The sequence below is a fragment of the Peromyscus californicus genome, unplaced genomic scaffold, assembly GCF_007827085.1.
Source record: "Peromyscus californicus insignis strain IS unplaced genomic scaffold, ASM782708v3 Scaffold_9__1_contigs__length_137607984, whole genome shotgun sequence".
NCBI lineage: Eukaryota > Metazoa > Chordata > Mammalia > Rodentia > Cricetidae > Peromyscus > Peromyscus californicus.
In genome coordinates this window covers 15,942,247-15,955,370 of record NW_026294617.1, presented here as the reverse complement: position 1 = coordinate 15,955,370, position 13,124 = coordinate 15,942,247, and the positions used below count along the sequence as shown (strand labels likewise).

Here is a 13,124-nt window from a genome sequence, read left to right as displayed (position 1 = left end):
CCAAGAAAGTCTCTAAAGTACAGGATGTAAGGTTCTGGATATGGTGGTGCCTATTATCCCAGCATGCCGGGGGCTGAGGCAGGAGGATCCCAAGTGGGAGTCAAAGCCAGCCTGGGTAACATATAATGCGTTCAGAGACAATCAGGGCTCTATAGTAAGACCCTACCTCAAAGCGAGCAGACAAAGGAGGAAACAATACAAACATAAATAGTACTTACTATGTGGTGTTCAGGCCATGACAGAGTCAACCATGACAGTTGATGAAGAGAGTAATTCCAAATAGGGTTCAATTGCTTTGTGGACAGAAACAAGTTACTGAGTAGCTAAATGATTGACTTACTTCACTACTTTAGGTTCGTACCCCTCAACCAAGAAAAAGCACCTCCAAAGCCATCTTTCATTACTTTTGTGATTTAAAATTTTTTAAATGATTTATTATTTTTATTTTATGTACATTGGTGTTTTGCCTAGATGTATGTCTGCATTAAACTGGGGGTCTGCATTGTAAAATTTTAAGAGATTTACTCAAATAGTAATTTTCTAAAGAATTGTATTGAATTACACTTTTGAATCCCTCCCTACTGAGCATAGTGATCAGTTGCAGAAATATATATAACCATCCCTTGTTAGGTTGGTATGTTTTAATTTTAATAAACATTTAAGGGGCTGGAATGTTGGTAGAGTGCTTGAATAAAGCCCTGGGTTTCACCCCACCACTGTATAAACTGACCATGGTGGTTTATGCCGATAATCCTAGTACCCTGGAGGCCTAGACAAGAGGGTCAGAAGTTCAAGGTCATCCTTAGCTATGTATGGGATACATGAGCAGTCCCTATCTCCCATTTAGAGTATTTATTGCATTATTAGAGTATTGCTTAAGATTTGAGTAGATAAGAAAACTTAAAATTAGATTTCACTTTTTAAGGATCTTTATGAAACAAATAATGTATTGGCTATTGAATGCTAACCATTGTGGTTATCTATGAAACTTTTAAAATACACAGTTCTTTGGGGGTTTGTTGTTGTTGTTTTTTAGAATTTTTTTGTAGAAAAATTTTCATGAAAAGGGCAAAGCAATTTTATTTATTTGTTTGTTTGTTTGTTTATTTACTTTTTAATTTATTTTTGAAGTGAGATTTCCCAGGCTGGTCTCCAGCTCCTGGGCTCAAATGATCTTTCTGTTTCAGTTTCTCAAGTGGCTGGGATAGTAATCATTACACCAACTTGAAGAGCAAAGTTACCTATTATGACTGCTTGTTAGATGCTCAAGTGGTAAGCTAGGGAAGATCAACGGAAAAGTGACCAACAACAGTCAAATTGGAGGAACTTGTTTCTGTCCTCTTATCATAGTTAACTAGAAATGAGTGAAAATAACTTTTAAGTAGTCCAACACTTTCTGTGGAAAACCAAGACCTTATTCCATTTTCAACAACAGACATCTTTTGACTAACCTCCCAATTCTGAGGTATAATGAAGAGAAATTTGTTTAACTGTCTATCAGTAGAACACTTGTTAAAAACCTTTGAGGGTCAGGTGTGATTGTGCATGCTTCTGGTGGGCAGTGGGGAGAATGAGACAGGATTGCTAGCCAAGGCTACATGGTGAGGTCTAGGCCAGCCTGGGCTACAGTGTGAGTAAGACACTGCTCAAACAACCCCTGTGAAGAATATTCTCTGCAACCATTTTGAATTGTATAGATGTACTTTCTGATTAGATCATTGTACATAGTAACTATACAGCATTCTTGACTTTCTGTTCAGTGGCAGGGTACTACCTGCCTCTTAGATGATATAAACTATTATTCATGGTGCAGAAAACTAAAGAATGAATGATAAGCTGCACAGCTCATAACTTTTTAGTAATTATTCTATACCATATTTTAGAATGTAAAAGAATACTCTAAGAGCTCTGTTTGTTTTAGCTTAGTATTGGAAATTGTACTCAGTCCCTTAAGTTCTGGCCATAACCTGTCTGTTTATATTTTCTGTATCCAGTCTTTTCATTGGAAAAGGAAACCATGACTTCCAGTAGCTGTAGGTCTTTCTGTCTCTTCAGTCAAAGCTATAGACTGTCATTTGTTTAAAAAACAGACTGTCATGGAATCATAAATATACTTTTCATCTTGTTTTATTACTTGTCTTAAAAATAACCTATCCCCTTACTCCCCCAGCAAAGCCCTAAATAGATGTTCCATCCCAGTCCCTGTGTCAGCCTGGGGACTAGATGAGGAGCCAGTGTTTAAAGGGCATTTGCAGTTTGAATGCTGATATTTGCATTGAGAAGGGAAGAGTCAGTTCTGTTAGAGGAGGTGAATGCTGCCCTCCTCTCCCCTCACTTTGTGCTGAATCAGTGGCTGCACTTTGTAACCTTGTTCTCATTTGCCCATGAAATTGTGCATAGAATAAATGGAAAGACTGCACTCTCTGAAGGAAGGCGCCGTGCTTTGGGTACTGGCTTTGCTCTTTTGGGTGAGTGTAGCTCCTCCCCTGAGCCCTCCCCTTGTTTTCCTTCCCTGTAAGATGGGCCCAGTGAGACCCCTTTTCTGAGTTGTTTTCTGTAAATCGGGATGATCTGTTGCCTCTAACTCAGCTTGGGCAGCTGAGGTGGTACTGTCAAGTTTCAGGCTAGCCTGTGGCCACAAAGGTCAATCCTATCTCTTCCCCATAGATCCCCGCCCTCCAAAACAAAAACAGAAAAATTGGCTACCATAAGGTCTGACACAGTAGTAACTCAAATAAATATGGTCATTATTTTTCATTTACTATTTAAATAATTTTGTTTTTCACTCCCCGCTTATTCCTCCTTAATTTATGGACCTATAAGACTCCTTACTATATACCAGTTAAGGTTAATTTAATTCATGTTAAATGCCTAGAACTGTAAAACTTTGTTTACTGCAGCAGAGATTAGTTTTCTATGGGTGGAGTGGAACCCTTGCCAGGTAGGCCTGAGAGGAGACTCTTCAGTGTCGACAAACCATGTTACAGTGTTCCTCTGCAGCCAAAGGAAAGGCATAGGCAGTTTACCCTTACTTTCCTGGAGTAGAACTTTGCCCCTAGGAGAAAGTATTCTTTTCCAGCAGATCACCTCACTGAATTGACTTTTCCTGCACTTTTGACCTGTGATCTGTGGGAAGGCCATTTGTCGTTGAGTGGTTGGGTATGGGTAACATTGGACTGTGTCTGCCACAGACTTGGTCTTACATAAGAAAACATAGCTTGCTAGACTAAAACTAGCTCTTATAAATATCATGGGAGTTTAAAAATGTTCATCACATCCTAATTACATTAGCCACACAGAGCTTTTTAAAAACTATTACATTTATGTATTTATGTGTGGGGGTGTATATGTGCCAAAGTACACATTTGGGATTTGGAACAAGTTGTGGGAGTTAATTCTTTCTACCCACGTGGGTCTTGGGGATTGAACTGGAGTCGGCAGGTTTGGTAGCAAGTGCCTCTACAGGCTGAGCTGTCCTAGTGACACCTGCTATACATAGAGTTTGTCATGAAAGTGACACATGACCATTAAGGTGGTTTTGTTTTTATTTTGAGTCAGAATCTCACTAAGTAGCCCTGGCTAGCCTGGGACTCGCTGTGTAGAGCAGACTGACCTGAACTCGTAGATCTGCCTTCTGTGCCACTACACCTGTATACCTGGCCTCACTAAGGTATTCCGATATTTTGAAACATTGACTTTTGTGAACTAGATATCAACTAACTAGAATTGCATTTCAAAAAGTAATTCCAGAGCTGGAGAGATGGCTCAGAGTGTAAGAGACTTAGCGCTCTTACAGAGGACCCAGGTTAGGTATCCACATGGCAACACGCAATCATCTGTGACTCCAGTTCCAGAGGATCCGATGCCCTCCCTCATCCAACTTCTATAGGTACTTGATATGCATGCATGCCTGCAGGCGAAACACTGGTGCTCACTTTGAAAAAGTTCTTTGAAACTGTGGACCCGAGTGTCCTTGTAGAGTTGAGATTGAGGCTGAGGCTGAGGGAAAGGGAAGAATATGAACATTGTGGGTGAAAATTAATGAAGGAATTTTCATTTTACAAGCACCACTTCTCAGTGAAGTTACTTTTTGTTTTGAAATTTGAGGTGTTAGTTGGCCAGGAGGTCATTTTCCATGTACGTGGTTTTTCTTGGGGGGCACACTAGGAAGACTTGGCTGTCATCATTACCATTTGCTGTAATCTGTTCATCTAATCACTGTTTTGTGAGTTCAGTGGTAAAATATGCTTGAAGATGTGCTTGGCTAGATCCCAAACACCGTATTTGAATTTTTCGGATAAACTACTCATTTTGGTGCTGGACATTAAACTTGCAGTGTGTATTCTACCACTGAGCCACACCGTCTTTCCAGAAAGGTTGGTTTTTGTTTGTTTTCTAATGTGAGTCTTAAGTTTATTAAGTTAAAAAAGGAGGGAAGATTTAGGTACAAAGTGGTATGTGTTCACAGTCTAGGCATTTTTTTATTTTGTAAAGAAAATAGATGAGTTTTATTGTTCAGATTATGGAATTTTTCTGGGTTTTCTTCCCCCACCCCCTCTTTTCTTTCTTTCTTTCTTTCTCTCTTTCTTTCTTTCTTTCTTTCTTTCTTTCTTTCTTTCTTTCTTTCTTTCTATCTTTTTTTTTTTGCTCTAAAATAAAAGTAAGAATCCTAACACAACCTGAGTATTATATGTCTTCTCCTGCTTACCACTGTTGACTTTTCTTGAAAACTCAGTAATGTCTGAGTGACTCTAACATGGGAGGATTGATGGTTGCACGGCTTATCCGATTTACAAGCCACTCTGCTCTAGTCCTTTTCAATACATAGTAAAGGAAATCCACTGCACACATTTGACTGCTGAGTCTTTGAGGCTGTCTCATGGAAAATGGTCTCCATTAGCTTTTTTATAGAAATAGAGAAAATCTACAGCCAGGCATTGTGGCGCACGCCTTTAATCCTAGCACTCAGGAGGCAGAGGCAGGTGGATATCTCTGTGAGTTCAAGGCTAGCCTGGTCAACAGAGCGAGTTCCAGGACAGCCAGAGCTACACAGAGAAACCTTGTCTCAAGAAACCAAATTTAAGAAAGAAAAATCTGTCTTTTCTTCCTCTTCAGTCTTTTTTTTAATCTATCCTCTTATCTCCTGCTTCTCAATGATGCCCTGCTAAATCTAGTGACCCTTCTCCTGAGGTTGGCCAGCTTTTGATGCTCTCTTGGATTGGAACACCTTGCCCAATACCACCTGTCTGGCCTGAGAAAGGAGGGTGGGCGTATTAGGATTCTAACCAGCTTGAGCAGAGGGCAGATGTAGTTTACCTAGGAGAGCCTGTGGTCTGAAGAAAATGCATCCTTCCGGAGGAAAGTGAGTGCTAAAACTTGCTCTAGGTGCAGAACTGAGAGGAATGTGACAGCCATGGCAGAAGTGGTGGTGCTTATCGGACATGGCAGGAGCAGGCAGAAACGGGTATCATGTGACCTCTCAGCTCTCTGCCTCCCTCTATCGATCTTCGCCAGGTGCTGCCCAGTTGTTTATGAGGTTAAAAATGGGTAACTAATTGCTTTTGAAGAATGTGTTACATTTGTACCAGACGGAATAGTTATTGTATTAAAAACAAGTGGTGTGACATGAAATTAAGTAGTTCATGTAATGTTGTTGCTTAGCTGGACAAGACAGTCTTTTTATCTTTCCCCTCTCTGTCTTCTAATCTCTAGCTTTCTGTCAGGAAGTCACCAAGGCAGGCAGTGAGTGATTCTCGAATTGTAGAGTAGTTTAAGCTGTGCTTTTGGAGTTCCTGTCTTCAGCAGGGACAGTGTACTGGGCTCAATACTGTTTGATTAAAATCCCAGATAGGCCAGACTGTCTTGCTACCTCCAACTTTAGAAGACTAGGCAGCGAGGCAGGCGGGTGGGGAGTGGGGGTGGGGGGTGGTGGGGAGCTATGTAAGAAGTTTTATCAGGGTTAATTGAAAAGTAGTTTCCAGCTTCACTTTCTACATTATACATAAGTGGCCCTGATGACCACAGTGACACCCAGCTACTCTAAAGGTATAAATATGTCACATACCCTGTGGTTCGGGGGAGAAACTGTGCCATATTTCAGAATAATTTCCAAGGTTGAAATAAAAATGGGTTTCTTGTTTACTTTAAGTTAATTAACTTTCAGGAATTTAAATTATTTCCTTTTCCGTTATTTCATTAGGATTGTCACTGAATAATACATTTCAAGGATAAGGGTAATCCTGGATCTTTAAGAGGTGCATCTCATGTGATAGGCTAGAGCAGTGGTTCTCAACCTTCCTGATGCTGCGACCCTTTAACACAGTTTCTCATGCTGTGGAGAACCCAGACATAAAATTATTTCATTGCTACTTCATAACTGTAATTTTACTACTGTTATGAATTGTAATGTAAATATTTTCAGAGCTAAAGGCTTGGCAAAGGGGTCATGACCCACAGGTTGAGAACCACTGGGCTATAACTGAGGTGGTATCCAGAGGTGGTAGGATTATAATTGAAGGGCAGATAGTGTATTTTACAATTTCTCTTTCAGTGGAGGATAGTGGTTGAGGTTGTAATCTGTAACTTCATGCATTAACATTTGCCGAGAGAGGAGAGAGTGATAGATGAGGCTCCTGGGCATCGCTGGGTTTCATGTTCGGAGAGGGACGGTTTGTTTTTTACTGGATTTTGCAGTCTTAGTTTCTCTCTGTGACAGTGGTAATGCTTTATCTTTGCTAGTCTCCCCGAGACTCTCAGAAGCTTTTTAAATATCCATCAAGCAGGAAGGGTCCCGGAAAATTACCAGGACTTGAATTTTGAAGGCTACTCCTGTTCTTCCCTCATTTTTCCTGTATAAGCTGGGCAAGTTTGGTGAACCAGGAACTTAGCCTCCGGTTCTGTTTTCTCCATGTTCAGATGTTGGAGTTCCAGGTTGTCAGTTTGGGCCACAACAGAGCTCCAGGGGGTCTTAGTTGTGTTGCTTAAAAGACAGAATGCTGTCTCTTTAATGTGTCTGACCCTCTATTTACATTATAGCATTAGAAGAGCCCAAGTATTTTACCAAGAAAACAGAAATGGGACTTGCAAGGAGGAAGAGTGCAGGAGCCTTGTCCAGGAGCCCAGCTTGAGTGGGAGGGGAGAGCACAGTCTTTGATGGCAGGACAGAGTGGATAGCCTGATGGCCCTGTCTCATTTTGCTTTGGGTTGAAGTCAGAGAAGTGAATCTTTGTCAGTGTAGGGCAAGGGAAAACTTGAGGCCTCTTAGGCACAAGCACGGAAAAAGAGATGATTCCTTCTAGAGAAACAAAGGGAGACTCTTAGTAAGAGTGTCTCAGGGACCTGTGATGGCCCAGCTGGCAAAGGTGCTGCCTGCCGCCAGCTCTGACGGCTTGAGTTCTCTCCCTAGGACATGGATGGGAGAAGGGAGAAGTGACTCCTGTAAACTGTCCTCTGCCCTCCACATCAGCATCTTGACATGTGTGTGCCCACAAGTATGTGCACATGCGTGTGCACACCCTCCCCCACACATGCGCACACGTACACACACTAAGTAAATATATAATTCAAAGACCAGTCTAAAGGAAGTGTCTAAGTAGGGTGGGTGCTTCTGATTTGAGGGGGTTCTGGTAACATTGTATGTTTCCTAAACACCATCTAGGAGAAATGTAGGCTGTCCTGTGCCATTGCCTCCTCCATTTTGGTGAAAGAGCACACACTCAGGAGGGAGTGCTGGCCTGGGCATTGGGATTGCAGCAATACCTGTGAGTTCTCCTTGCCGTGGTGGTTTACTGCTGGCTGAGTGCTCTTGTTCTGTCTACGCTGGCTACCCTTCCAGGAGGATGCCACCCTTGGTGGTTCAGATACTTTTAAATTGTCTTGCTGATTGATGACCGATCACAAGTAAGTCATAGTGGAAATGCTTTCATGGTTTGTGAAGCACATGTTCTAATGGCGGTGGCTTAGCTGCGTGACACGGGTCGTGGTGTGTGACTTTGCATAGTCTCAGTCTGTTTTCTGGTTCTCCTAGAACAAGTTGAAATCATCGCAGAAGGATAAAGTTCGTCAGTTTATGATCTTCACACAATCTAGCGAGAAAACTGCAGTGAGTTGTCTTTCTCAAAATGACTGGAAGTTAGATGTTGCAACAGATAACTTTTTTCAAAATCCAGAACTTTATATCCGGGAGAGTGTAAAAGGATCCTTGGACAGGAAGAAGTTAGAACAACTGTACAATAGATACAAAGGTGAGTGCCAGGTGACTTAACTGTGTTGAGCAAAGTTTTTCCAAGCTAAGGGCTGGTTCTGAGACATCAGCTCCACAGACTGTGGAGTTCAGTGTGTGCAGCAGAGCTACAGCAGATCCTGGAACTAGAAACACCTTACAAATGTTTCTCCTTGGCGCTTAATCTCTCTTGGCCTATCCCCATCACGTAGTTTGAGAATGGAAGATTGGAGGCAATTCTTCCTAACCTTGTGTTTGTGAAATTCGCTGAGCCGGGTTTTAAGAAAGTCTGTGTCATAACTTTTTGTAATGTAACACATACTTTAAAAAACTTGAAAAGCTAAGCATAATGGTACAATCCTGTATCTCAGAGGCAGAGGCAGTCAGATTGAGAGTTCAAGGTTAGCCTGGCCTAAATTATAAGACCATCTCTGAAAGGGGAAAAAAGAAAAAAAAAAAAAGAGGAAAAGGTTAATAGTTTAGCTGTTCCTTATTCTCCTGAGAGTAACCTGTATTTAGTAGTTCAGTATGAGTACATTCCTGTCTTTTGTTTATGCAAGCATGTATAGAGGCATTTTCAAATTTTCACCCAAGTGGGATTATATTATATACATAATTCATTCTCCAAAGTCTCGCTTTATTTTTTATTTTTTTAGTAATACTGGGAGTAAATCTAGGGCTTTACCATTATTCAGGCCAGGCAAATGCTCTACCATTACTACACACCCAGCCTGATATGCATCATTTATCTGTTAGAGTCACTACCAGATACTTAGATTTTTTAGCAAATCATATTTGGTAGCAGTATAGGGCAATCTCTTTGTATATATCTTTTTTTTTTAAACTTCACAGTTTTCCTGTTGTAAACATCAGATATTTATACTGTTGAGATTAAGATTGAATTGTATATTTAATTTTACTAGAACTTAAGTGATTGTGGTAAAATTAATTTTAAGAAAAAAGTTTTCTAATTTAATATTGTTAATTTTGAATGCCTGATTAAATAAAATAGGGGTGTGTTGACCCAAAATCCCTTGCCCTTGGTTAAGTATATCTTATTTTATTTGTATGTATAACTTTTTCACATGAATAAGTGAGGTGGTTTTTTTGTGTTTTACTTTGTTTTTAGACAGATCTCATTATGTAACTCTGGATATTCTGGAACTCACTATGTAGACCAGGCTAGCCTGAATCTCACAGACATCCACCTGTTTCTGCCTCCCTTGTACTGGAACTAAAGGAGTATGGCACCAAGCCTGTGGCTCCATAAGTGAGACTTTAAACAGGAAATGTCTGACTACTTTTACACTGTCCTGTACACTTTAATAGTGACTTGGGTTGTTATATGGGGAAACAGCTATAAAAATAATATTGCGTCATGTCTTTGGTATATTGTGATTTGTTTTAAAATAAATAATACAACAGCATCTTTTTGTTATGACTATAACCTTATAAGTATTGCACTAATTTTATATTGTATTGGTATTTTTAAAGATCCTCAGGATGAAAATAAAATTGGAATAGATGGTATACAGCAGTTCTGTGACGATCTGGCCCTCGATCCAGCCAGCATTAGTGTGTTGATCATTGCATGGAAGTTCAGGGCAGCCACACAGTGTGAGTTCTCCAAACAGGAGTTCATGGATGGTATGACAGAATTAGGGTGAGTATGTCACTCCCGTAGGAGATGAGGACTAGCTAGGAGGAGGATGGGGCTCAATTTTTCGTCTGTTTTAAAGGAAATTCAAGTTTGACTAGCCCACGAAACAGTACTGAGCCAGTGTATTGTCTCCCTGGTGTTTCCGGGTTTGCCAAATGCCCGTATAACTTTGTAGTCTCCTCTAACCGCATTGTCCTGGAGTCATTTCTTCCTAGGAGAGTCACTAATGTTCAAATTACCTGACATTAATATTTATAGCAAAGTGAAATGAGCAAGTAAATTGTTTCCTAATTTGAGGCAGTGTACTTTGAACTGGTAAAATAGAGAATTTAAAAACTAGAGGGTATTAAATGCTTTTCTTCTACTTAGTGCCTTGCTGGCTAGTTTAGCTGAATGTGTTTGAAAAGTCATAGGTAAAGGTCTTGCTGACAATCTCTGTTTGATGGGACTGCAGAAATAGTCTGAAAGCTAGGCCTGGTGGGCAGCCCAGGAATTCCCAGCCCTCGGGAGGCAGATGCAGGAGTTCATGTCATCCTCAGCGACAGGTGCTCAAGGCCAGCTTGGCTACTGTGTGAGATCCTGTCTCCAAAATCTAACAAAACAAAAACACGTTCACATTAACCAAGCATGGCTTCATCCCAATACCTGCTTTGCCTACCTCTTCATAACCACTTCTGTGAGGGAGGTACTTACTGAACCATAACAGGTAATAACACCAGGTGATATTCTAGTCAGGACACAAGCAGGACTCTGCTTACTGAGTCTTAGGGACGTAGGAAAACTGGGCCCAGTCAGGATACAGCCTCACCAGTATTTTGACCACAAAGTGTAAAGAAGTACTAGACTGTGTAAAAGAAACCCTTAGGTGTAAAGAGGTGGCAGTCGCTCTCGCCACCCCTGGGACTGCATTGAGTGAGCCAGCCAGGCAGGCCGGAATTCAGTCCCTGGGGGAGAGGAAGGCCTGCAGGGGCTGCTGCCTGCTCAAAAGCTGCTCCAATGCTGAATAAAAACTGGTTAGCGACCGGGTGGGTTGCTATAAGAGTTGCCCCCACTGGTAGACGCTGCTGGGACCTTTCACACACTAAAACCATTTTCCTGTACTGACAACAACCTGGGTAAAAATCTCCCTTCCTCCCCTAGCCTTTTAGCTCTGTCAGTAGACCCTGACATTGGGCAAGCTGGCAAAAAAAAAAAAAATAATGTTTAGTGGTTTGTGGCTGACCACTACAAAGCAGGCAGAGAATGGTGGGCATAACACAAAGAGAGAATAAATCGATAATGTGCCTGGACCCTGTCTTTGAGCCAAACCGAGCCAGCTGGAGTCTGCTGGGCTTCTCTGTGGCAGATGCCACTGGAACTTAGGGAAAAGCAATGTCACGGTCTATGGAGAATGCAACATAAAATATGACCTGAAATGTTAGAACAGAGAAGGCAGATAAAAAGCAGAAGGTTTAGAGGAGAGAGCAGGTTGATTTGTTTGTAGAGTCTTTAAGAAATGGGACATTTCTATCATAAGGCCATATGTTATGAGGAACTAATGAAGTACATGGACCTTTTTAGCTCTTTGAAAGTTTTGTAAATAGAAAAAACATCCTAATCCTACTTTAGGTAATTCAGTTGAAGGCAGTACAAGCTTTCGCTAATATTTAGTAAAAGCAAGTTTTCAAGAAGAACGCTTCCTTAGCAAGAGGCCTTGTTCTGGTTGTGGGGAAGCTAGACCGTGACCAACTGCTGTGCTAGCTGTGCCCACCGCAGGGAGAGTAGTGGCTGGGGCTGAGTGTGTCCGTTCTTACTAGTCACTGAGGTAGAAGTGGAGTCTGTACGTCAGTGTGTTGAGTTCGGTGAGTTCATACATATAAAAAGTAATTCTAACATTTCATCATTCCATTGTCTTCATTAAGCTAACTCTAGACAAGAGTCACCCTTTATCCGTGGCTTTTTTGAAGTTTTAGTGACTTATAGTTGACTCTGTTCCCAAATTATTAGTTGAAAGTTTCCAGGAAAAAAAAATCCCTAAGTTTTAAGTTGGGGATCATTCTGAGTAGAGTGGTAAGATTTTTAAACTGTCCTGCTGTCCTGCCTGAAGTATGAGCTGCCCTTTGTCCAGCAACCCTCACTGTACCTGCCTGTCTGGTAGTCACTTAGTGGTTTTCTCAGTTACCAGATTGCTGTCCTAGTACTTATGTTCAGGTGACCCTACTTTATTTCACAGTGGTCCAACAGTGTAGGAGCAGTGATGCTGGCAGTTAGGATGTGCCAGAGAGGCATTCCTTCTAAGTATATAGAGAATACATGCATAGTATTTTCATTACCTCGTAATTGTTTTATGATTAGTTCTGATTAATGTCTCGCTTTGTCTCATTTATAAATTACACTTTGTATCATAGCGCTGTATGTGCAAGAAGAAGCTGCATATCTCTGAGCATGATGCTCACCAAGGTTTCAGGGGTCAGTGAGGGACTTACATCCTGTGACTAAGGGGAGACTGTCTTCTTAATATATGTAAAAAGATGAAATCCCATATATCTGATTTTAAAAAATAAGTTCTAGGAAACAAATGCAAGCCCTCATAGGAATAATTAAGTTAAGTTTTTTAATTTCTAGTGAAAAGTTAACCGTTTACAAACTTAATTTTATAATGTAGATGTGACAGCATAGAAAAACTAAAGGCCCAAATACCCAAGATGGAACAAGAATTGAAAGAACCAGGACGATTTAAGGATTTTTACCAGTTTACTTTTAATTTTGCAAAGAATCCAGGACAAAAAGGATTAGGTAAGAATATTTTAAAATTATATTTGGTGTTTTACATATATTTAAATACATTGATAGTATCACTTTTGCAATAGAAAGTCTTGTGTTTTGAACATAACGTTATGAAAATACCAGTTATTGGAAAACACTGAGCAGTAAACATTAGTTAGGGGACACTGGGCACAGTGCAGCAGAGGATCACTCTGATGTCTTACGGAATCACTGAATTATTAAAACACAAAAATTATAAATAGAGAAAAGAAGTAGCCCTTAATATTTTACTGCCATCTGTTTATGCATTCTTTTGTTCATATATGCTCAAGAAGGCTCTTAGGACCTTAGGGTCTGTAAAAACACAGTTATAACATTGCTGAAAGAAAATGATTATCACTCATGATCTTCCTGGGAGCACACTAGCAGCATAGAGCACCTTTCCCCCTGTGTCGCCTCATCTTACCAATAGCTTAGATCACCCAGTTTGGACTAAAT

The 13,124-nt window shown here is 40.7% G+C and overlaps 1 protein-coding gene across 2 annotated transcripts in view; it reads left to right on the top strand.

Annotated features, from left to right (window-relative positions):
* The window catches only part of Dcun1d1 (defective in cullin neddylation 1 domain containing 1), a 34,174-nt gene that overhangs the window by 4,148 nt on the left and 16,902 nt on the right, over window positions 1-13,124 (top strand). The window contains exons 1-4 of one of the 2 annotated variants that reach the window (XM_052731835.1): window positions 5,957-7,899; window positions 8,027-8,243; window positions 9,716-9,884; window positions 12,526-12,656. In XM_052731835.1, the coding sequence (XP_052587795.1) occupies window positions 8,069-8,243; window positions 9,716-9,884; window positions 12,526-12,656 (475 nt within the window). In that variant the 5' untranslated portion in view covers window positions 5,957-7,899; window positions 8,027-8,068. Of the gene's footprint in view, window positions 1-5,956; window positions 7,900-8,026; window positions 8,244-9,715; window positions 9,885-12,525; window positions 12,657-13,124 lie in introns of those variants that run through there. The other variant, XM_052731834.1, reaches the window with a different exon arrangement.